At 39.7% G+C, this 26,473-nt stretch overlaps 1 protein-coding gene across 2 annotated transcripts in view; it reads right to left on the bottom strand.

Annotated features, from left to right (window-relative positions):
* Positions 1–26,473, bottom strand: part of LAMA3 (laminin subunit alpha 3) — a 122,519-nt gene that overhangs the window by 32,999 nt on the left and 63,047 nt on the right. For both annotated transcript variants that reach the window (XM_075084843.1, XM_075084844.1), the window contains exons 30-43: positions 24,092–24,257; positions 23,554–23,680; positions 23,327–23,466; positions 22,785–22,900; positions 22,057–22,268; positions 20,976–21,180; positions 18,311–18,455; positions 17,382–17,522; positions 15,830–15,994; positions 12,790–12,891; positions 11,744–11,827; positions 10,565–10,795; positions 5,419–5,532; positions 1,515–1,624 (exon numbers count right to left, since the gene is read on the bottom strand). In XM_075084843.1, coding sequence (XP_074940944.1) covers positions 1,515–1,624; positions 5,419–5,532; positions 10,565–10,795; positions 11,744–11,827; positions 12,790–12,891; positions 15,830–15,994; positions 17,382–17,522; positions 18,311–18,455; positions 20,976–21,180; positions 22,057–22,268; positions 22,785–22,900; positions 23,327–23,466; positions 23,554–23,680; positions 24,092–24,257 — 2,058 coding nt within the window. The remainder of the gene's footprint in view (positions 1–1,514; positions 1,625–5,418; positions 5,533–10,564; positions 10,796–11,743; positions 11,828–12,789; positions 12,892–15,829; positions 15,995–17,381; positions 17,523–18,310; positions 18,456–20,975; positions 21,181–22,056; positions 22,269–22,784; positions 22,901–23,326; positions 23,467–23,553; positions 23,681–24,091; positions 24,258–26,473) is intronic.

Genomic DNA, 26,473 nt, shown 5'->3' with positions numbered 1-26,473 from the left:
TAAAACAAGTCTGAGGAGCTATTTTATCTTACGAGACAAGAATCGATAGCCTATGCTAGACTACATTTCCTCCTATTGGGATAGATTTTTTTCTTTATGGGTGGAAACATTAGAGGATATTTTCATGTAGCTAATATTGTATGTTTTGTTTTGCCTTTTAACCAAGGCAGAATAGAGTTGTGCACCATTTTGGGGAGCTCTAGAGTATATCTGGTTAACACAATGAACATTTTTGTCTGCTTTTTCTAGCAGACTTGTCTAGATTCACATTTCTCTGGGGAGGAAAACCATTATTTGGCTGCTGTTTGGTAAGGAGAAGGCTGGGGGTGAAGAGGGGATAGGCCATGGTTGCTATATCCATTTTTTAACCTATGAACAGTTGGATAAAGCAAGCCTGTGTATCAAAGACAGATGTCTGCACTAAGATTTACACATAATTTGACTAGGTGGAAAACTGTCAACTCCAATAATACCAGATGGGGTGCATTTCCTATGTCGGGAACGGTATTTACCACTCTAATGTGCAGCTATGAAACTGCACAGGTTTATGGTCTTGCTAGGTATTTCAGCACTCTTAAAGAAAAGATGACTAAAAATATGTTCAGACAGCCTCAGGCAAGCACCTGCAGAAGAGGCCAATGCTGTCAAAAACAGATATATCAGTGTGTTCTCTGATAAATGCAAAACATGTCTATTGTCTGCTAGTGTAAATCTCTTACTTAAGGCTACTTGGTGTTTACAATGCACCTGGAAAATACTATGTTGTGCCTTTAGCAATTTATAGCTTAGGTTTTTTTTAAAAAAATTTGTTTTTAGTTAACACATTTCAGAACTGCCCAATGATGACAATGTGGCTAAACATACCATGCATTTACAATGCAATTTACTGCCCTATTTTAAAAGTCTGGTGACCTATTAGATCCAAGGAATTTTTTTTCTAGCTTGGAGCTTCCATCTGAAGAGCAACCATACTCTTTCAGAAATCTACATATGTGCTTAAGAGCTTTAATGTTTTTATATTGTTTTTGCATCTTACCAATTTTTCTGAATTCATATAAAAGGCTTGTTTCATCGTTGCCAGAGTAATGGTGTTAAATGTGAGACTAAAGATTGCTGAAATGCAAGATGTGCCCAGTAAGGGAAAAGACTTCCATTGTATATTTCTCACTACAAAGGAGTTACTGGTGGTTTTCTACATAAGCCCATTACAACTGCCTGGGGCTCCCCCAGGAGATGAGCAGTGTGCCTTTGTGGTTCAGGAACTGAGTGAGAACTGGAATATTCAGCTTATTAAAAAAGGCAATGCCATGAGACAGAGCACCAAGTTACTGCTGGTCTAACATGCCTCAAATGGGTCTGATGCCCCACCATGCTGGGTGATACGAGAATAGAGAAAAAGAACATTATCCTTCTATGGTAGCAGCGGGTTGGGTTGAGGGATTTTTCCTTCCTTTTTTTTCCTTTTGCCCTTCCCCTTTACCCTCTGCTTGACTACTCAAGACCTTTTACTGTACCTGTTTGTAAAAGGGCAAGGACACACCCGACAGGAACCTTGAGTGGCATCTCCAAAATAACCATCTTTACAGCGCTCACATTTCTCCCCAGCAGAATTATACAGACAGTTCTTAAAAAGGAAAAAAGCAAGACAGTTAAAAGTGCTTTACCATGCAATATGGCTTTATTATTATTTCAAAAAAATTATAGCAAATCCACTCAGAGGATAAGTTCTTTCCCTTCCACATAATCATTTACTGCCAAACTGCCTTCATGACCAGGATAGATTGATTCCACTCATTCTCTAATTGCAGAAAGCATGATTTGCTCACTATTGGGGAAAAGCAACAGATAAATAAGCAGTATTAAACATTTTTTTAAAGAAATTCAATCATATGCATAGTTTGTTAAGGAATGTTCCATTAATGCACTCTCTATGCCTTGCTATTTTGATTATAAGTGTGTTTAAATGGAACTCCAGATTTTGCATTTTAATACTAATTAGAAGGCAGATATCATTTAAAAGCATGCAATTAATTAAGCACAAGTACATTTTTTAAAAAATCCCATGAAATAAATCTAAAAAGTGTTTATCTTAGTAGATTCAGATGAGAATTGAATTTCATGTACTTTCTCCAGTGTACATGTGATTTGTATTAATCGGTGGTAACTGGAATAAATATACTGAAAATTGAAAAAAATGAAAAGCAAAGGCTAGTAAAACAATTGAAACTAATACAGCCAAGGCACTTTTTCCATGATAAAATTGTTGGCAATTATATATATCTTATTTTAGAAACATTCTTATTCCTGGTGCTGCCTAGTTGTCTCACACATATTCGGTTGGACTTGATGATCTTAAAGGTGTTTTCCAACCGAAATGATTCTATGATTCTACATTTATACGTTATGGGGAAAGGATGAGCAAGTTGCTTTTGCATTACCTAAAGCAATGCTAATTCCAATTAGAAATTTTTCAAATACATTTTTGAGCAGCCGTAAAAATTACACGTGACCCACACTCAAGAACTCCCAAGTTCTAAAACTGTTTTCTTCAGTGTGCAACAGGCTGATCCAGTGTCCCACAGAGCTGAGGATATACTAATAAAGTGAATGATGGAAAAAGAAAGGGGAAAATTGGCTGGAAGCAGTCACTGAGCAGATTGCACTCCCATTTCATGGACTTTGATGGCTTAGGGCTATGATTTGAAGGCCCTACTACCCGTGTTTTGCAGCAGAGGGGCATTCTTCCCTACAAATGAGAAACCGTTCTGTCTCTCCCATTTCCTCTTATGCTCCATTCTCCTCCACATTTCTTCACATTCCCTCAACCACATCAACAGCCCTTCCCTCAGATTCTGCACATAGTAACCAGTAATTTGTTTTCATTTTGGTTAAAGAACTGAATTTGTGGCTCACTTGTGAAAGGTTTTGGGAAAGAACAAGAAAAGCTCCAGTTCACAAATGGGCCATTTAACTAGGGGAAGCTAAAGTAATATGAAGACACTAAGTTTTTAAAAGGAACCATTTTAAAATGCAGCCTCTATAAAAGCTGGTGCACAAGTTCCTGCAAAAAGCTCATGGAATATTCAGACTGTGAATAATTACTGTAAATTTTGATAATCATAGAATCACAGAATAAACCTGAAGCATACATTAAACTGCAAAAAAGCATAAAAGAGAGGTATTTATTTATGTTGGTTTAATCTTGGAGCAACCTCCGCCCCCTGCCAAGTTTATCACTTGGCTTTTGTTTTGCTCACTCTGTCTATAGAAACTGAAGCAATTCCATAACTGCCAAAGAAAGTTTAAAATATTTCACATATAAGCGACTCTCAGTGTGCCACACTGTTCCTCTAGCTACATGGCATAGGAGGACTGGAGAACATAATTCAATGCTCCTAAGGCATGCTGTAATGAAGCCAGAGCAGCAACTCCCTCATGGGTCTTCCTTCAAGTTTCACAGGGCCAGAGACACCCCTGGAGCCACAGCATCTCCAAACCAACCAAGTGTTGTAAACTCTGAAAGAAAAACCCTCAGCTGACTCCTTACGCACCCACAAGGAAGCCAGAGTAGAGTGTGCCAGGGCTACAACAGAAACACCTAGGTACATGGTGTTACGTGACATGAAACAACACGTCATGGGTCGAGCAAGTCTCGGCACCATGCTGCTGCTGAAGGAACATGCCTTTCAGGAGGAAGGGCAGGGACCATGAGGACACAAAGCCTGGCTAATGGCAGAGGGCTGTCTTTTCCCTACACATGAGAACGAATTCTGTCTTCTCCACCTCCTCCTGCACTCTGTTCTCCTCCACTTTCAGCAGCGTAGCACTGCACCCAGCTCCTTCCACCAGCACACAGCAGGACAGTTATCACCTGAGCTGGGGAGGACTGTACTGCTGCCACAGAGGAAAGTCAGCCTGGGCTTAGCCTTACAAAGCCTTCTCTGGAGGCATCATTGGAGAGCAGCTGACATGTGAAGGTACTTGGGTCCAGTGCTCCATGTGAGCAGGAGGAAGGAGGTCAAGTTAGCAAGCTTTGCACTTTGGATATGAAACTTGACAACTCTGCATTGGGAAGCCTCCTCCTCTTCTCTGCACCACAGCAGGTCTTTATCCCACAGCTCCTCTATAGAGAGACAAACTTGCTCTGTATTAGGTGGAGGCTCGTGATGGAAATACAGGCCCTCTGGGCTTTCATTTTTTACCACATTATCCTGGATGACTTTGCTTGCTCTAAATTTTGTCCCAGGGCCAAGATTTTGCCCTGTCTATCTGAAAGTTAATCCAGCTGTGACACGGAGGAGAAAAAGAAAAACCTAAAGCACATACCTCGTTCAGTAAAGGTGAAATTTGTGGGGGTTTTTTCCCTTTATAATTTTTATCTGAATTAAAATTTCCTCATCTTTATAACTCTGCTGCAGCATTTTCCTGTCACGGCCTGCCCTACCTCTCCAAAGCAGCAGCCTGTAAGTCATACCCCAGAATGTGCTGAATTGGTTTATAATTTCCACTAAAGCAAGAGGGTTGGTTGAGACGAAGTTGGGGGGAATGACATAACATGCAGGAATGCACCGCAGGCAGAACGGATGCAGCACGAACAAGGAAGAAATAACAGAGAAGACAGACCATGAAAGATGTTGGCAGAGTTCTTGTTTACACAGTAAGTAAAAAATTAGTGAAAAGTTTTTAAGTGGGTTTTTTTCAGAGCAAACTGTTCAAAGAAGGGACACAAACTGGAGAAGCACAGTCGGCCAAATGTCACACTTGCATTGCTGCAAGGGCTGATCCACTCCCATGAGGCTGCTTTAGGTTTCATACGGTGTGCCAGGGAGCAAAATCTGCCCCACTATATCTTCTGTAACAATTGAAATTTTCTAATTAATCTAACTTTTATCCCCTTTATCTCATCTTATTTACTGCTGTATTTTTTAATCCATCTAGCTGTAAATTAGTGGAGATTCACTGATACTGATTAAACAAGTGATTTTGCAGACCGTGCCACGCACGAATGTGCTATTTGTCAGCGTTGACAAGCCCTAGTATAGATGCATAAAACTAAGGACTGCATATGCCAGGATAAGACCCCATATTTATTATAAATAACTGCAAACACTTTCATATGTTCTAATTTGATGACTTTTTGTATTGAGGTAACAAAAAATATAGGGGAAAGAAGAAAACAAAAACAAGGACACAAATTAATCTAATCACCCACAGTTACATTAAGCATACATGTAAGTATACGCAACTTATGCTCATTAACAGTACAAGATACTGAGAATAAGGCATGCAAGGATTATTTTTAGTTGCTAGGAATTTAACAATACTGTATAGTGCATACTGCTGTAAGGTAAATTTTTTCCTTTTTTTTTTTTTTTTTTTTTCTCCAAATTGATTTCTTGAACGTTAGTATTTACTTACAATACATTTTCCAGTACCATCCTGACACCTATTTGAATTTCCATTGCAGTTGCAGGGGACACAGTGTCCACTAAATATTCCTTTCTTCTCACGATAAAATCCAAGGCCACATTCCTAGACAGTAAGCATAGAGAAAAAAATAGTGAGTGTTGGTGGAAAGAAAGTTTTACAGGTTATGGGAATGGTATTTTGTAATTGTTTGCCATTTCCGAGGAGTACATTTCCTGGCAAGTTCTTCTAAGTCCATAACATTGCTTAAATAATAAGTATCTTAATACATCAAATGGCAATGAAAAATGGAGCTGAAGAAGTTTCCACCTAAGCATCTGAACCCTGTGCTCTACACTTTGTGGTAGTGGGGATTTCATCAGTTTGACTCTAACCTCTGAGGAAAACACATTTCCTGTGTCTATGTACAAAGGTGTAGACCTGTAAACCATAGAAAATTATTTGGATATAGATTAATACTACAATATTCTCAAAGAAGAATCCTCCTCAGGGCTATCACAACTCAAATGAAGCACATGACTGGGAAAAGCCAGCACAGATTCACCAAGGGCAAATAGTGCTTCACAAACCTGACCACCTTCTACAACAAAGTAACCTGCTCAGTTGATGTGGGGCGAGCAGTGGATATTGTCTATCTGGATCTCTCCAAGGTTTTTGATATGGTTTCTCACAACCTCCTCCTAGAGAAACTGATGTGCTACAGTCCAGACAAGTGGTCTGTGTGGTGCGTGGGGAACTGGCTGACAGGTGGTAGTAAATAGCTCCTTTTCAAACTGGCAACCTGTCACAAGTGGGGTCCCCCAGGGATTGATATTGGGCCCAATGCTGTTTAAAATCTTTGTAAGTGATGTGGATGATGGGATCAAGTGTACCCTGATGAAGTTTGCTGATGATTATCAAACTGAGTGGGGAAGTCGACACTTTGGAAGGGAGAGCCACACTGCAGGAAGACCTGGATAGGCTGGAAGAGGGGGCTAACAAGAGCATTATGAAGTTCAACGAAGACAAATGTAAGGTCTTGCACCTGGGAAAACATAATCCAGGAGCGCAGCACAGGCTGGCATCTACACGGCTGGGGAGCAGCTCTGTGGAAAGGGAACTGGGTTCCTGGTGTACAACAAGCTCAATATGAGTGAACAGTGTGCTGCTGCAGCAAAGAAAGCCAACAGGATGCTGGGTTGTAGCAACAAGGGATAAAGAAGTCATTATCCCACTGTACTCAGCGCTTGTCAGGCCACACCTGGAGTACTGTGTGCAGTTCTGGTCCCCGCTATACAAAAAAGACGTGAACAGGCTGGAAGGGGTCCAGAGAAAGGCCACAAAGACGATCAAAGGCCTGGGAAGCTGCCATATGAGGATAGGCTGGGAGAGCTGGGTTTGTTCAGCCTTGAGAAAAGGAGGCTTAGGGGAGACCTTTTCACCATGTTCCGGTATTTAAAGGATGGCTAGAAAGAAGATGGAGACTCCCCTTTAACAAGGAGTCACATGGGAAAATTGAGGGGTAATGGGTACAAGTTGCTCTTGGGGAGATTCTGATCAGACACAAGAGGAAAATTTTTCACAGTGGGAAGAATCAGCCACTGGAATAATCTCCCCGGGGAAGTGGTGGCTTCCCCAGCACTGGACACTTTTAAGATTTGGCTGGACAGGGTGCTGGGCCATCTTGTGTAGACCATGCTTTTGCCAAGAAAGTTTGGACCAGATTGTCCTTGAGGTCCCTTCCAACCTGTTGTTCTATGATTCTATGAACATACAGAATTCTCACATATTAGCTAGTGGTTATATGAAATATTGATATTAATTTAACTATGGTGTATAGCTTGGAAATACTTCTAATGAGATATCTCTTACATTAATTCATCATGACTTCCACAATAAGACTTCCTAGAGCTACACAAAGCCATGCTTAGACAGAGCTAGGTGATAACAAAACACAGAGCAGTCTAATTTCTAAGCACAAGCTGGTCCTGGAGACCTGGGAAGCATGAGGAGAATGTTCAGCTATTGAGGGCACATGGGCAGAAGCACAGCCTGTCATATCAAAGTCAGCTTTAAATAGGGGCTGAACCAGAACAAGAGACATGAAGCTTGTTAGCCTACACCAGGAAGGTAGTAACTAATACGTTTAAAGTAGGTTCTTGCTTGGCATGGGCAACGTAAGCACAAGGGTAGGAAAAGTATAATGAATTTTTTCTGGGCATGGAGCCTTTCTGTATACAGACCAATTCAAAAAATCATACCTATCTTCTCCACTCATCATCCTCCTGGCACACCAACCACAACAAAAATGACTGGACATAAGTCTCTCCCTTCTATTCCCTAGCTCCTTTTCACTAGTAACCAAGCTGGTGTGGCGCAAGGAAGATCAGAGGCTGTATGGAAGAGGGGAAAAAGCAGTGCTCCCCACAAAGCAAACAGCTCCCAGGTTCCTGCCTCTGGCAATATACTTTTGCACTGTACCTATACCTCACCTGTATCTCACCGTTAGGGGCTGGCCCCAATGACGTTCAGAAAACAAGTGACAGTTAAACTTTAAAGCCATAAATCTTTTCTCATAGCAGTTGCGCCGTCAAGACTGATGGGACTAGTCTGAAGAGCGAAGGGTTTGTGGGATGGTGTCTCAAATCACATTCTAGTGGTTTGAGGTGTAAGTATTTATGCAGGGACAGGATTAATCATTGAATTTATCAACCATGTAAGTACCAGAGGAAAAAAAAAAAATCACCCCTCCCAAAGCAGATGCCCAAAGGAATACTGAGTTATTAAACAACAGTTGCTAGTGGCACCTTTGCCTTCTTTACATGTGGAGTAAATGAAAAAAAAAAAAAAAAGTATGCAGAATACTAATATAATCAACAGCTTTTAATACTGACTTCAGTGTGTGCAGGGACTGAATTTAGAATAGGCACTTGAAATTTTACAGATACATTTTTAAAAGGATGAATACGTTCCCTGAACAATAGGGAGTCAAAATACACAGCTTCTGAAGAAACCAGGGCCTGAAATACATTAAACAGCATGACTAAATAAAATACAGGCTCGAATGCATGCAGATTTTATTTAGTGAAAGTCTCTTTTTGGAGAGCAAAATAAATCACTCGTTTCAAAAATATATCCAGATGCATCTATGCAGCTTTTTATTTTTCTATTTATGCTGTCTTTAAAACAACACATTTGGAGTGTGTGGGAACTTTGTTTTCGAAGCACAATTTGTGATACTGAGAAATTGATTCCATATGAAGATAAAGCTCTAGGCGCTTTCAAGTGCTTAGGAGTTCAGGCTGACTGTTTTCAAGTAAACAAGGATTTAAAAGAAACTTCTTGCACACACTTTTGTCAGCAAAGTACTTAGAAATATGAGGAGATTAGCCTTCTTATTACTTTTATATTAAGTAATTTAGAAGTTGTTATCAAGTTAGTTCATTTAAAAACAAGGAGAAAGAAGGAAGCAAGTGAGGAAGGGAAAATGAACAGATTACCTGTCTCGGGTAAAAGTCCCTTTGACCCTGTTGCTGCTGACTGCTCTCCTGAAGGTGAGGATACCACAGCCGCTGTTGCATGCCTTGTGCTAAACAACGCCCCAGGGCTACTAAGGTGACAACCAGCCATCCTACATTCCTCAGGCTCTGCGCCTGGGCCGTCATTTTACTTCAGCTCCACTGCGAACATACACTGCTATCCTTTCGGTGCTCGCTCCTTCTCTTATACTCTCCCCTCTTCTCCAGCTACTGACTCAGATTAATGAGGCTCTGTGCTGTGATGGGCCCCACCTTTAAACTGTATATGTGAGTCAAGTTGTACAGCACACTTTACCAATCCTAAGGTTAAAAAGTAACCCTGCAGTTCCGGTAGCTCGATATATACCTAAGTCGGGGTGTGGCAGGCATCACCTCCTCCCCAGTTAAGGCAGCCAGACAGAGCTAGGTGATTAGAGCAGTAAATCACTGCCTGAGTAACGCTGTGTAAACATATGGGGCTTACGAACCACCTAGGTGAGTGTCTTGACCACTTCCTTTGGCTATATATTTCCACTGGGTTATATAAAAAAGCCGACACCTTAGTTTATAAAGGCAGTATATGTTGAAAGCAATGGAATAGTAGTAAGAATTTCAGACAATGCTCATCAATTTGTGTGTGTCACAGAACATCAAATGTGTGAAAAAAAAAAAGTTTCTAGAAATATTTCCCAACTGGTATTCAACAGATGCTGAAGAGTTGCCTTAAGTAGTGGATGCACACATAGGACATAAGCCAACTGTAAATGTTGTTTTGTTCAGTCTCTCTGCAGCTGCTCTGGTCTCATTCTCATTTTAAAAATGTTTGCAAGGTTGGTACTGCAATTGTTGTTTTATGGTAACCCTCAACCATTTTCTGAGGGAATAACTCCTCATATTTTGTGCGCTTCGTACACTGCTTATCTCTCTGGTACTTGATTCTGCTGCCTTGGGTGGTTGCACACAGGAAGAGTCAAGCTCTAAGCTAAGCAAAGTGGTGACAACCGAAAGAATTACAGCTGCAGGAACAGCATCAGGACAGGATATACAACTGCAGCTAGGATTTCACCATTTTTCAGGTAACTGTATTACTTTGCAGTGTTTACGTTATCTTTCACAAGAATATCTCTAAATATTTTTTTCAAATATTTTAACTTCAGCTTTCAAATATTCTCCTGTAAAAACAGGAAAAGTGTAAGTCACTCTCTGAAAATAGGAAAGTATTCTGAATTATCTGGTTCAGGTTACTTCCCTTGGACCTTGTCATGCATTTCCCAGATAAAATAAGGCAACTTGTCCACGTGAAGGGTCTCACAGACTTTGATCAAGTCAACTCTGACCTTCCCTCCATTAAAGTAAGTATAGACCGAAATTATTCAGCCTCCCATAGGGCATCACAGAAGAATCCCTCATTATAGTGCCTTACACATGTAAAATGACATTCACAGTTCTGCAAAAGCAATCATGAGTTGAATAATCCTACTGTACTTCCTAGACAGTGAAAGTATTTGAGCCATCAAAAGTGCACACACTTACAAGAAGCACGTTTAATTACTTTAGCCTGTTCCTCTAACTAAACCAGTATGTATAGCTGTAGGCAAGACAGAAGGTAATGGTACAGTACAAAGGCGAATGCTTCCTACCTGACATGAGTCACCAGCGTACTCCGGAGGGCAGGAGCATGTCTCTACACTGTATGCAATGCTGCCACTTCCTGCGCTGGTGGCTTCTTCCAGCCCAACCTCTCCAAGCGTTAATCGCTGAGTCTCCGTGAAGTAAAGGCCTCTGATGTGTAAGCCATCTAGTCTAGACAGGATGATCATCAGTTCTTCTCTGGATACAAGGTTATTGCTGCTGGCATGCCTGAAGTTTCCCTGCACGTTAAGGGTACAAAATGAGCACAGCCTGGCTGCCTCTTAAAAAGAGTATCTGCAAAGATGACAGGTAGAGAGAAAAAAGGAGAAACCCCCATGGAACAGACCCTTATAGTACCAATTGGTATGGGGTGAAACAGAGGCCAGGAAAATAAATATAATTAATGTAAACACAGGATAGGTGGGAAAATGAATAATGGGCATAAAAAGGGGTGTACTGTTTACTTTGCAAGGTACATATGGCTTTGAGGTACTGAAAAGTGAAGAAGCATATAGTCATCCAAATTTCTTTGAGGTATCACCCACCGAACCATAAAAGGGTGAAGGAAAATGCTTTTCTTTTTAAGAATAAGCAAAGCCCTAGAAATCCAATCTTTACAGGCCTTCACATGCTTTCTTACTACTAACAGACACAGCATTACTGAAAATGGAATCTGGCTTGAAGAAACATTCTTTTTGCCTATATACTAGTCAGAAATAGACAACCCAGTTTGACCTTCTGAGCACAGATTTAAGGTAGGAATAATCCCTGTTAAGTTTGCCTGCTTGAATGTTGGGACACCCGTTCTAAATTAGGTAGCTAGACACCAAGGAAAACAGATAACAGTTCATTCCATCCCAATTAAGTACAGTCTGGGGCTGCGATGAATCATCTTCCATTGATGACTGATTCAGTATTACTCCACTGGCCCTGGAGGGAGTGCTAAGGGCTAAATTGGACAAGATCCCTGACTTAGAGGTGCTAAACTTAAGTGGCACGAACCAGAACCTAGGTTCAATGTGGCAGTACAAAGAGAGAAAAAAGATTGTTTATATTTAAGGTCCACAGTATTTAAGTTTATGTTCATTAACGTTATCAAGTATTTTGTATTTCTGCACGTATTACATGCATATTTTTAATGTGCCACTGGGAAGAAAAGGGAAGGCCATTCCATTTTCATTTCTTACCTCAACTAGCTGCACACGGCCATAATATTGACGGTCAGGCAGTGGGTTGTTGGGATCCATATAAACAACTTTCATTTGCTGGCCCTATGTGGGAATGAGGATATAACATTGCTGTTTCACTACTTTTTATGGTAATGTGTTCAGATGCAACAGAATTTGGTGAAGCACGTTAGTTTTATCCCCCAAAGAACAGGATTAAGTAATACTAGGAAAACCGTATGTCTTTTTGTCAGTGAAGCGATACAGCAATCACTGTGTTCTGGTGTCAGCAGGGTTTTCACTGCTTTTGCATATTAACAACCTTGCTTTCAAATGAAACACCAAGAGAATTAAATTAATGCTGAACAATTTTCCCAGGAACTAGTTATTACTTGTGAGTAAAAATGTTTTTGCATTTTCAAACGCTTTCCTTTGCATCCTGGTGCACAAACAACTTTGGATACAACTGTAGTATGTTAGGAGGCATGTTTCCCAATAAGAATCCTAAAATACTGAATTAGTATTTCTGATGGTCTGAAGAAACAAAACCATCCCCTTGGGAATTTCAACAAACAGTAAAAGATTTCAATTTTGGCCCTGAAGTGGTTAAATTAAAAAACAGTGAACCCAAAATGCATTTTTACTTCAGTCACTTGAAGCCTTATAATTATGCTTAATTTTATGCTGAAGAAAATTCTCACAGAAAATGAGATTAATTACACATGGAATCCAGGGCATATTTTGCAGAGTCAAGGCTATACTTGTTGACAAGTGTGCAAGGCATTAATTAATTTTTTCCACAGGTGCATTTTACAGAGAAAATTCTGTTTTACCTTTTTATTTCTTCTCAAGTCAATTATGGTTAATAATATGTTACTTTGGCAACAGAGATAGGTGTATTGATGGCTTTGAGCAAAATGCAGTAAAGTCACTTTTACAGAAATGCAGCAAGTTGCTATAAAAGTTAAGCACACTATAAGAGCAAAATTTGCCATAGTTGTCAGGTAACAGAAAAAAACATGGTATTGTTATTGCTTGAAAGACAAAAATAATATTTCAAAACCTACCGTTAGTTGTACATCAGGCCCCTTACCCAGAAGAACCATGCCCTCACTAGGCAAGCCAAAAGATTTCACTTGGTAAGTTAGGAAGCCACCATATGAAGAAAGCTGCAACAAAATGCACAAGACCAGAGAGGTACTTTACTGCCCTATTGTTGTTAATGTAACTTTGTATTCAAGTTTAGCTCATTTTCCAGCACTGTAAATAATATATTTACTCTTCATTCTTTAGTCCAAATATGAAAAAAATGTGGTGCTTGAAAGACATTATGTTTAATTTTGTTTACTTTGTGTATCTGACATCACTTTTTGAGCACTACCTGTCACTGTTGTCTGGAAGGTTACCTGCATTGGGAGGTTTTTCATACATGGGATCACTCCATCTGTGGCCACGGAGAAATCACATATTCACGTGAACATTGTTCTTCCCCAGACTCTGCAGAGCAGATTTGGCCCGTCAAGAGTACATGTCAGACTGACAATGAAAGTAGTAGTGACCCCAAGAACAGACATGGATGAAATGGAGAAGTCTGACTAAGCCACTAAAGGTGGCTTTCATAGGCCAGCATTTTCTAACCTTACTACAACACAAATCTAATCAGGAAATCTTTGCTCCACCTTCTGGAGGACAGGATTTTTATTGATATCGGCTGATGTCAGCTCAGTTGTAAACAGACTGTTGCTGCAGGTTGAGCTGAAACCACACTTCTTTTGGCTCCACTATAGGTGATCACAGGTGGCCTCAAACCCAACCAAATATGTAGGCTGCTGCCCAAAACAAAGACTTAGGCAAGTATATTTGAATCATCTGACAAACAGCTTTCCTGGGTTGTGTATGAGTGAGTCAGTGCAAAACATACAGAGAGGAAAAGAAGCTCCAGCCACAGCCTCGGCAGTTTTTGTTCCAAGAAGAGCCTAGAAGGAAGGTTTGTGGGTACTAGGTGAAATCAGGTGTTTTGCCACAGATATACTACTTTGTTCTGCACCCCTTGCTGTTTGCCCTTATAGCTTATGCTTGCTTTTGACACAGGAGGAAGAACTGCTTTGTCAGGTTTTGGCATTCTGCAGGTAAGCACCAGCTTTCACTCTGACCCTTTCCATAGGCTTCGATGAATTACAAACAAGACACAGACATCTCAGTACTAAGTTTGTTCCTTGGATCACAGGACCATAATTAACACTATTATCTTTAGCCAACTGCATTTTCAAAAGCATCACTTGGAACATTGGCTACATTTTGCCAACACAATCAAAACGATCTTGTACAAATAATTTTTTCCAAAAATACAAGAAAATTCAAATTAGAGCTAATTTCCCATTTAACACATATTTTAGGACTGCACCATATGACAGGCTGTTGTGTTACTACTTTTTAATTTATATTTTTTTAAATGGAGAAATATTGGTGTTATAGATTACCCTCTGTATTCTATATGTACAGTATTTATTGTCTAACATTAAGAGTGGTCGACTAAATACAGTGTTAAAATACACGAGCAGGAAATGCAGATGATGTGATCTGAATTTCTCAATTACAGTTTCTGCACTACAATAGATGTTATATTTGATTCCCTTTTAATTTTGTAAACTAAAGATAGAGGAAAGAAAATATATTCTGCTAAATATTAATGTTCCAGTGGAACTAGTTAGAAGGTTTAAGATACTTGAAAACAGTATTTATACCCTCATCCTAATGAAAAATGTCTGGAGTGATCTTGTTCACATTTTGCAGAAGAGGTGCTATCACTAGAAGTAGACCAAAACATGATATTTTCAGAACACAATAAAGTAAATGATTGGTAAACTTATGAGCTTGTAAAACTAAGCATCACGACAGCATTTTCGGTAGCCAGTGCTAATGTATACACTTACACACAGTGTACGGTAAAAGCAGGTCCAAAAATAGAACTATTTTATTTACGGTGTTGTCACTGTAAATAAAAGCAAGTCATGGCATGCATAGTTAGATACTGTGACATGCAACATAAGACTTATAACACTGCTCTTAATAGCTGTGTTTAAAAAGGGTTATTGCCCGCTTTATATTTTGTTATGGGAAAAACAAAAGTCCTTCTGGTTTAACACTGTAGTAGAAAAAGTATGCTTTACCATGAAATTTCTTTGGAAAATAATTTGTAGACATTGAAACTAAAACCTCTATAGCATTAACAAAAAGCACTCTAACTAAATGTGCTGTTCAGCTGGAAGTTATTTACCCCTGAGCACAGGGGAGCAGGGTGAAAAATACCGCTCTAGTCCTTAAAATGGGGACTAAAAGGAACTTCAAAAATTGTACCACCTTTAATGCTTACGTGCCTATCCTATTTGTTTTCACTTGTGTGACAGTAGGATTGCATCTGAAAAGCCTGTGTGCCCTACAGCTAGTTAGTAACTATCAACACTGTTGCAAAACATGGAGAACCGGGGGCTCGGGGCCTGCAAGGTACCACTAGCAAAGTCCCCATGTCAGTGTAATCCCCAGGCTGAACCGTGGCTAGGTATTAACTGTGAGCAAGGGAATGCCCCCATGCATGAGTAGGAAGAGCAGCAAGAAGTTCAAAGAATGCGAAGGTTAGAAAACCGGTTATTGCTCTTCCCAAGAAGTATATCGAAAGCAAAAGGTTGGGGTTTTTGCATGCTGCTGAGCACGTAATCACCTTTTATTCTCTTGGAAATCTGCCCAGAAGGTACTCTAGGGAGTCTAAAGGATATTCTGGCACATTGGCAAGCTCTATGTGTTCTGGGTTTCAGAAAAGCAGCTGAAGGTACCTGCTCCCTGAACCACACCTCCTGGCCACGCTGTTCACATAAAGACCTCCCTGGCACCCAGCAAGATGATTAATCCTGTATTATTAGGTATAGTTTTAACATTGTATTCAAAGGTCAAATGCTGTGATTCCCCGCATGTCAGGGAAGAGCGGTAAGAATCTCATGAGGGAAGATACAGAAATACATCTAAGAAAACCAAGGAGGCTGTTTATCAACACTGCTGGCAAAAGAAAAATGAATACATGTCATTAAAACAGATGAGCCAGGTGTCACTTACTTTCTCTCCCAGGTAAGATGGTGGGGCTTTCCAGTACAAATTATGCACTGAAGCAGGCAATTCTTGAACATCAGCCACTACACTATTACTGACTGGATTGAAAGTGACTGGAATGTCAGTATTTTCATCCACTGCCACCAAGCGCCAGTTCCTCATGTCCACAAACTAAGGAAAATAAAGGAAATAAAAGCTTGTTTCATTCTTTATTAAACTTTACCAGCACCAAGTAATGAGGAGAAATTGTTTAGCCTCTGCAAGTCCCCAAGCATGAAATTCAACCCCTTCAGAGCCAGCCTAAAATTGAGGTTGCAAGAACCTCAGAAGAAAGTGCAAGTGGGACAGATGTGCCAAAGCTACTTGGGACGCAGGCATTTGGTTTGTCAGCTGCAAACTAAATTCTATCTTCAGCCACATGAAAGTACAACCCTTCTGGAGATGACTTGGAATTGTGTCCACAAACCCAAGGACATAACTGGGAGGTGCTCTTTTAAGTCCCCTCCAAAATCAAACCAAGGACGCGAACCTAAAAGACAGAGTGCCAGACCTGCTGTGGTCAACTGAGAGGGCGGGGACATGACAGGATATTCCGGGGAGGCAGGCAACATAGCCTAATATTCTGGCTCTTTAATAATGCATATTTTATGTTCATGGCTCTTGTTTCATGACAGACCATACATCCTGTTATTTATCGTTATGCTGGGGGAAAGAAAGCAACATGCATATATATCAGAACAGTTCTGTGGTGGGTTGACCTTGTCTGGCCAGAGCAATAAAACAAAAAGATAGACATGTTTTCAAAAACTGTCTTTGGTAAGGACAACTAATCACTAAAGGAAATCTTCCTAAAGTAAATGGAAGTTTGCTACTGACTTTACTGAGGCCAGATTTTCATCTTTTGTGTGTGAACAATGAATTACCACAATCTGGATTGCATCGAGTCTATGTCTAAGCCTAAACTATAGTCTCCATCCATCATTCCAGGCCTCTGCTTCTCTCTTTTCTTTCTCTTGCACTGTTTCAGGCTGTCATTCCTTCTTTTTCAGTCTCCAGCCATCTTACCATTCAATTATGCTACTAAAAATCTATCTTCTCCTTCTTTTCTTACCCTTGATGTCATATCCTTTTTTATAGGGAGGGTAGAAAGACAATTTTTACAATCCCTGCGGAATCTGTCACACATTTCTTAGGTTTCAAAATGCACCTATGATATGGACATTTAAAAAGGCACATGTGCTTAACAAAGCATCTTGAAGGAGACCATTGAGTTTAATGAACTGCGTGTCTGAAGATAAAGCACTAGAAGGCCAGCTCAACTTCAGTCCAACTAGTGATTTGTAAACAGACACGTGAAAATGGCCATTTCTGCTGAAAGGCACTTTCAGACTACCTAAGTCTTAACCAGGCTGCACTAAATCTGCATGATTGCTTGCAGAATATTTCTCATCCTCAGCAACTACTGAAATATATTTTCAATTTTAGAAGGAATCTGTCATTTCCTTAATGGAACAAATGCAGGTTCAGGAGAGCAAAGGAAAAAAACTATTGAATACACCTTGGTTCTACGACGATTTGTGCTGCGACAGCTGCTGGTTGCCCCAAAACAAAAGCAAGAGGTGCATCCCTTGGGATTAGAAGGGTCCAGATAAAAGTATCCTGGTCGGCAAGTATCACATTCTGCACCTTCAACATTCTCCTGTTAAGGCATAGTTGAAAGAAATCTCAGAGTTTTCCTTTTGGTTTTGGTGAGGCCCCCAAAATCTCCTGCACATAAAACAAATCTTCTGAAAGAATATTTATTTAAATGTATGGAAACATGAATGAAAACGTGGTTGTCTGGATACACCATATTCCAAATGCAAATAAAACTGACTTCTTGGGGACTATATTAGTTATGAGCTGTCCTTCCAGCTTATAAAGTGAATCACTGAGTAATAAATATTAGTCAGAGACAGCTGGTAACTTCCCTGCCAAAACCCTCCTGCTGGCTTTTCCAAACCTACAATAATAAAAGGTCACTTGTGAAAGTTCACATTTATTACATTTAATTATGCAGACCAGAACAAAAGAAGATTTCCTGGATATAATGATGTGGTGAAATGTCAACTGACATAATATGGCTAAAAAAGAGCACGGGATCTGGTTAACATCCAAAAGTCGAGACGCAGCTGCATAAAGCAGATCTGTGCAGGGTACAGACTGCTTCAGTGAATCAATGGACATCTACTCTGTAGCACTGTAACACACTGCAAAGCCTAAGACCGTCTGTAAAACTGACAGAAATCGAACTAATTAAAAATGGCATTTAACTGCTACCACGTTAGTCTGTGCACATGCTGCAAGCTGTGACGGTTTTGTACAGCTGCATTTAATTCTTACTGAAAACTTAACGATAAGCTCACTTCATTCACCCCATTAAATATTAAATAGTCACTGATGTGCAAACGACGCTTGTGAATGCAGAAGTAATTTGATTTATCTGACCTTACAGAGACACATTCCTGTCTGGGGATCACAAACATCTGGTTCTGTTCCATCTCTGTTACAGTTACACCGCACACAGTTTGGGAAACCGTAAGTACCAGGGGCACACTGATCACACTGCCGTCCTTTTATTCCTGGTTTGCATCTTTATCAACAAACAAACACAGAGGAGTGAGTCAGTAGGGGAGGCAGGAATGGACCAAGGAAGGGGAGGTTAAAACAAAAGGCAGGTGGATCTTTGAAGTGATTGCATGGCTATGACACAACTTGATGACTTCCACAGAGAAAGAGCAGCAGATTAGTATTGTTTTCAGATTCGAACGGTGACACGTTTTATATGGTCATGGAACTGATTAGCAATGGATTTGATTTTGAAGGATATATATGCTCACAATACAATTAGACTTCTGCAGCTATTCAGCGTTTGCAGTGCAGAACTACTCTATACATTAAAGTGTGAAACACGGATGTTGTACACAGATAAGCGGAGCTGGAAGATTTACAGCTGGAGGATGTGACTGGGCATTCTGAAGGCACTCACCTGCTAACAAAAAGGTGGAGAATCCCAGGCATATGAATAATCATGGGGACTTCAGCCTGCCGCAAGGGCTGGGTTAGACTACCACCGTTCACAAAGGATAAAGTCCCCTTTGCTCACAGTGAAGGCTGAATGCCTTGGATTTACTTATGTGAAGTACAACACCAAACTACGAATAAGGCTCGAGATAGGAGAGAACATCATTCAGTGGCAGCAGCTACTTCATCCTACCTTTGCAACAAACTTGCACAGTCTGATACAACTAGTGAAAATATAGGTCTGATGATCATTCTTGCTTCTGTCTCTGCTGGCAATGTCTGCACCAGCCCAAAAAGGTTTCAAGACAGCAAAGATCCATTGATAAAGAATGTCTGCCACCACCACCATCCACATCTTTACATTTTAGTTGCAATAAGATAATTTTTAAAAGTCTCAGCAAGTTGGCGTGGTGTCCTTTGGCTCCCAGAACCAAATTTATATGTGCACTAACGCTACAAATTCAATGGAAATACACAGTTAAATTATGTGGACAAGGTAGATTGCACTACATGTAATATATTGAAGCAATTACTCAATTCAGCAAACAATGGGCGAAGTTTCTCAAAATGTCTCTGAATGCATTACTCCACCCCCAATAACAGGAGCTGGATGGGGACTTTGAACTTCATGTAATCCACAGAAGGAAAGGTATCAATCAGAATGTAGTAGTTAGCTATATACTTGAATAAGCAGTCCAAAAGTATTTGCTTAATGTCAAGTTTTGCTTCAGAATTTTTTACCAATAAGCTGTTGTTTCTTTGATGTTACCAATTAGACTGCATGTGAAAATATCAACATTATAGTCAGGCAATACAGCTTTTCATGGAAACAAACAAATCTGACTATTTCTGCAAAGATTATCCTCATTTTTACTCGTGTAGAAATATTGTAAGCCCTCTCTTTGAAATATTAGGTTTTAGTTGACTGAAGTATTTATTTTATTTATTTTTGCATAGTATTTAGTTTTATTTTCTTTTGTATTGTATGGGGAAAATGAAAGCAGAGACTAATGAGATTGAGAGTGCATCAGGAGATACAGAATATGCTACACTTTAACACTGAACCCCAACTTCCACATACGAAAATTCTTGGTTTGCCCTTTGGATAAGACAATTACTTCATGTAAAAAAGGACAGACTTAGGAAAATAATTTAAATTCAGGAAATAATACGAGTGTTCTCTGAAAATGAGTATTCTCTGTTTTATTTACAGGATTAATGGCAGAGCAGGAAGGATCATATTTCTCTTTCTTAGGATCCTGAAAAAAACCATAGCCAAACCAATCAAACTGAGCTAATCCTGGCCTAACACAACTTACTGGTTATCAAGTATTTGCACTTACTCTTTAAGGACTTGATCACCCCAACAATATAATAAAAATGTTCGACTATACTAATACTCACAGCATCTGAGTTTAAGATAATTCCCTATGATTGTTGCTGTATGCTATACATATTTTAGAGAATATAAATAGGAGAATAAAGAATTTATATTTATTTCAGTATGCTGAATTACGGAAAAATAAGCATATGTCATACAGAGGCATAATTTTCAGGGCAGTCACCACCTATGGCTCCAGCTGAACATTATTTTCTAAAGAGACAGTACCTATCACCAAGTTTCTCAAAAGTCATTGCAAACATTCAAGCTTTACAGTCCTTAAAAATACCACTGGACTGAAACCCAGATATCAGACTGTGGAAGGTCAACTGCAAAATTTTTAAAATTTGGGAGATAATGTACACCATTACAAACGATGTACATGTCCAGAAGTCAGGAGCTCTGAGCTGAGGTCCTCTGTGAGATGGACAGAGATTCAGGGACTTACCATGAGCGACATGACATGTCGCTGGCAGACAGAAAGCAAGCCAGGTATCCCAAACCCCACCATTAGTTACCTGCATAAACCATGTTTCCACTAAAGCATTGCAGGTATCCCCAGAACACCTGAGTCCTCACTATCGCCAAGCACTGCTTAAATCCCTATTCATCATCCTCAAAGTGTCCCACATCCCTTCCAAATACCTGAAAAGAAGGGTGAAGCAAACCACTCATGTATCATTTATAATGCACATAACCCAAACTTACTTGCACTGCCCATTGATTTTTTCACATTCTGGGCTTGCCACATTAACAACTCCTTTTTCTGAACAGTTGCAGCTCTCGCAGCCAGCAAGGGGGTGATAGCTGAAGTAGTGTTTCTCGCACACCTCACACTTTGGTTTCACAGTTCGTGGAGGGCAAATGCATTTACCAGTCACGTCATCACAAAGATGCTGCCCACAGTTGCATACTAGGTCAAAGAAAATGTTCTACAAATTAAACACATCTCAACTTACAGTGATGAACTCTTATCGAACTTGTATATGAAACAAACACACGCAACCTGTATCTATACAGGACATGATTCTTTCCTCTTTCACTAGTTTTAAGCTTAGCTGGCTTGTTTGACTTCTACTATCACAATGATGTCAGACTGAGAAACCAGGGTCGTGGAAACCAACTATGTGACCGTAATGGTAGTTTGAATTGCTTGAGACCTTGGCTCTTTTCCACAGATTGATTGCTTAACTTCACCACAGGCATTCTTATCACTTCCCAAAACTGCCAAGCATTAAACAGTGAATAGTTTTGGTGTTAAGGGCACCATTTTTACAAAGCACTGTTAATAAACAGAGAGTATATCATCTGGGAAAGCAGCTGAAGACTGTTGGTGTAATCTATAAATCTGTTGGTGTTATTAAGAATAACATCAGAAAAAGTGGAATTAAGGATGCTGACTCTGATTATGTATGGGAAATCTTGACAGTATAAACTGGGATAGAACAGTAATAACTTAGAAACAATTTAGCAGTCAGTGCAGAAAAAAACGTTTGACTGAAAGTGTGGCAATATGGATTTTAACCAGTAAAACTGTAAGCCTACTACACCTGATCAGACAACACAGGCGAAAGCACACTTCATTGTGAACTAGGTGTACTTAAAGAGAATGCGGTTCCTCCCGTGTTAAAATGAAAGCTATGCTATGCTAAATCTAAGAAGGCCCAACCAGCTTCTCATAGGATCAAGCCCTATAAAGAAACATGAGACTGCAGTACCTATGCAGTAAAACCAGAGAATTAAATAAAAGGTCAGGCCAGGTGCTGAATAAGTCTGAGCATGTACTTACACTTGCAGAATGGAAATCCATAGTAGCCAGTTTGGCATCGGCTGCACTGACGACCGATGACATGAGGTCTGCAAATACACTGTCCTCCCAGGGGGCTGCAAGTAGGGCTCATGGCACCTGCGTTATGGCAGTTACATGGCAGGGCTCCATTGTTGTAGAAAGCCACTAGTGACCTTACAGAGTCCTTACAGAAGGCCGATGATCCTTCTGGGCTATTTAAATTGAAATAAAAATCATGTAAGTACTGGCACTTGGGAATTGTTATAAGTATGTTCAGTAAATTAGGGTCCCATCTTTGTTCTTGGACAGAAGGATGGCGTCAGTACACATGCAAGGATGTACATTAATTAAATTAATGGGGAATGGCTTTGAAGATGTAGGCAAGAGATTATTTTTTTCAAAGAAAGTGCATATATTAGTCATATCAGTTCAGACATGCCAAGCCAAACAGCGAATACCAAAGATGGAAATACCAAAGACAGAAAGATGACATAGATTTTCCTCTTTTGTACTGTGAGCAATGAAGCTCTACCTTTACATTTCATTTACAGTAGAAAGTAATGGAAAAATGACTCACAGAAATTTAATGGGCCAGCATAAACCATAAAAAGCATTTTAATGTAGCACAGTGATGGGGATATTATATATATGCCTTTAATACAAAGTGAAAAAAATATTAATTCCCAGCTCATTGTCAAATGTTCAGTTTTTTAGAAAGCGATGCTTACTCAATATAAAAACTGTTTCCTCCACATTGGCTGATAAAATCAAAAGACTTGTCCACTGTCTTTTTGTCAAGAATTTTGTAACTGTAGGTGTCTGCTGGAACAACTAAGACATTTTCCTTAAAACAACAAAAAAGCTAAATTGTACATTTCAGAGAAAAGCAAAAGACATGCTTAATGTTAAGCTAACATGCTTAGCATAATAAAATGTTTAGGGATTTATATATTTAAATGCTGCTTCATTACACATTTCTGCATTTTCTCAAAACCTATAATGTTTTAACTGAAAAAAAAAAACAAACACCCAAAGGAAAATATACTTATCTTCCTCTAGAGCTGTGATGCTACAAGCAGTGTACAACAAAAAGTGTATGGTATCTTAAAAATTTAAAATAAAACAGAAACAGTGCACAAGATCCTAAAAATTTGAAACACAACATTAAAAACCAAATTCTTTCTTTTTGGCTTTCATCTTTGCACCTCTCTCTAAATGAGTGGTGAAACTGAGAATAACATTTCCCTGTACATGTATGTAATAAACGTACCAGAACCAGCATTCTTCCATCAGGTATCATCACTGTAACAGAAACCTCAGGTTTAGAAATGTCAAGTTCAATTTGGTTTTCTGCAATCACCTGATCCCGACAGCCAGAGGTATGAGGGCAGAATGAAGCATTGAAGGAACCTAGAAGAAAAAACGTAATGCCAAAAAATGCTCCATGTGCCAAAATGCTGAGAAAGGAAAGGCGTTAAATCAAATTCAGACGTTTACCTGACCACGCGCGTCCCCCATCCACACGCACTTGCACAGGGAACACTGGGTGTGTTGGCTGATAAAAATGTACCACAAATACATATCTGCCCAAGCTGGGCACTCTGCCAGTCAAGGTAATCTGGTTCTGCAGAAACAAGAACAGCTCTGATAGTATATTTGTTTCGTGAGATATTCTAGGGTTTATGAGCTGTGCTCTGTGCCACCTACCTGCAATGAAAGAGAGGGGGCTTAGCATCTCTCAGGAAGTTAATAACCTCTTCAAAGAGTATGGCATTACAACTGCATGCTCCTAACTCTTTGCATGCCAAGCATATCTAATGCTCTTCTGCAGTCTGTCAGACTACTGCCTAGTTTATTAAGAAGCTGGCATTTTTGTTTCTCTTCCTGTGTATTATCTTGGTGGCTTACTCGGTCTGCAACATTTTGATCACACCACATAATTCAGTTTTGATTCTCTTAAAGTGTTTCATGTATTCAGCTTTACTAAGAACATACTTTGTGACTTTGGAAACAATATCTTCAAAATACTAAATACCTGTAGTGGTGTCAAGGTGATTCCATTAACTGAGTCAGAAGGTAAGGCGGCACTCAGCGGATCATAGAGTATATCTCTCTGTACTTCAGAAATTTTCCCATCCTTGAATGCATCCAAAACCAAAGCTGCCGGTGGAGTTTCGTACACTGAGGGAATGCATGTTGCACTAAACACAGAATTATATTAATTACTCTTGGCACCAGGAGAATTCCTTAGGCATCATGAAAGAAAAAGCAGATAACTCACAAGTTAATACATTAGAATGCAGCGCAGTTGTTAATGCAATAGTAACCACTCTTAGTCTTTGGATTCTATATAAATGATCAGAAAGTAAATGAAAACAAGAGGTGCAGATTTAACTGACAAAGGGGGAAAATGTACATTAACTGATTTTATGCATTCCGAATTTCAATAACCTGATGAGTGTGAACAAAGTTTGCTAAGGAAGTTGAAACCCAAGGGAACCAAGAGTGTTAAAACCCCAGTTAAATACATTTTAGTGAATCCAGTTAGCTACATTCACCATAATCTGCACTAATATTGAATTCTCAATTCTACAAATATTTACGTAGGTGTACCTTTAAACATGCAAGTTTTCCCACTGAAGTCAACGGGACTACTTAAGTACTTAGAAGTTAAGTATACACTCAAATATTTGTAGAATTGGAGCCAAAATAAATAACAGTGCTCATTGAAAGCATCCTTATTCATTCACTGCTCTGTTTAACTATTTCTTCCTTGGTATATTTAATTCTGAAGAATGTGACTGGGAGAAGTATTTTCCAAGACTGCAGGAGAAAATGTTTTTTGGGGTTTCCCGCTAGTATTTTTTCACTTCTCATAAGTACTCAACAGACAATGATTAATCTTTGCTCAAGACAGGCCCAGAACTGGAATGGCAAGTGTGTTTCAGGGACAGGATTGAGAAGTATTTGTCAGGCCTATGTGGGAAATCACATGCAGCATCCTGCATAATACTGTTAAACTGAGCCAAGATTCTGCATCTTTCAACTTGGTGAACACTGAACACTTCCAGGAAAGCAAAAATGCTGCCAGATAATGGTCGTAATAACAGAACACAAACATACAGTAAACTATGCAAATATAACGAGAGATTAAAAACAAAACAAACCACAAACAAGAAATAAAAGGCACAAATTTCTACATTAGCTTTACTTTAAATCACGTTTTTCACTCAGCCTCTTTCCCCCATTTTACTCAGAATATAAATACACAGGAATGCAAAATACCTTTGGTGAGAGGACAAGTATCTTCAGTCTTAGAAAGCTACTCTCAGTTGTAACACTCTGAACAGGATAATTAAAGCTGTGATTCAATGCTATGCATGCTTGGAAGCCAAGTACAGTCATATGTTTTTATCCAATTCACTATCCAGATTTTTTCTGCTTGCTATTTCAATCCAACCATTATATTAGAAGCTACCGTCTGGAAAATTATTAGACCTAGTCACCAATGCTTTCTGCCACTGAAGTTCTGCAAATGACATGTACTTTTACTTTGATGCCCTTCCCATTGCCAGATCTGTAGAAGAAAGCCTTAGGAGTAGCATCACGAGGGACGTCCTGGGGAGTGCAACAGGAACTGAAATGTGGGGCTCCCTAATTTGGAAGCTGCAATGATAGTTCCTCTCTTGCCCAAATAATAAAACATGTGGAGAGGGGAAGACCTTCTACTGGAAGGAGAAAGTGCTCTGCAGAACCCCCAACTGACCACTTGGGAAGTGAAAGTTCAAGTTCAGATCTTTGCAGCAAGAAAAGAGCCATCAACCTGGGTCAACCAAGCTGCATACGAGTGCTCTAATTACTGGTCCTATGCAAGTATAATAAAGGAGAAGGATCACCTGGCATTGCTGTGCAGGGTGAGTGCTGAGGGCACACCTACTATACAGGCCCTAGGATGAGATGGACAAGGGAATGGCTTGTTTGTGAAGCAGGGGTTGAGTAGTTTGCTGCTGCCAAGTTGAGCTAGTGGATTTGTGCCTGAAAGGGTGGTCACATCCCCTACTTAATGACAAATTAAAGCCATTTTGGAACAGCTGAAACGTAACATGAAGAATGAAACTCCAGACAGAGCGACAAGCATTTCAGGCCACCTAAGTAGCAACGTTTCTCCAGCTTGGACACTTATCATACTGGACAGCATGTAAAAGATGCATGTTTTCTAGTGCATCAGCACTCCGTAGTTCAGACGGGCCAAGAGGAGGCTAGCATTAACAGAATCCTGGGCAAAGACTGTCGAGATTAACTCTAACACTTCATCCTTTTTTACAAATGCTACTTTGCAGAAGTGGCCTACAAATCACCTTTGAGTCACTGAGCAAAGCTTCATTCAAAAGAATTAAAATGCAATTTAGTCTGCCTT

The sequence above is a fragment of the Phalacrocorax aristotelis genome, chromosome 2 (assembly GCF_949628215.1).
Source record: "Phalacrocorax aristotelis chromosome 2, bGulAri2.1, whole genome shotgun sequence".
Lineage (NCBI taxonomy): Eukaryota > Metazoa > Chordata > Aves > Suliformes > Phalacrocoracidae > Phalacrocorax > Phalacrocorax aristotelis.
This window is presented reverse-complemented; position numbering and strand designations above follow the sequence as displayed.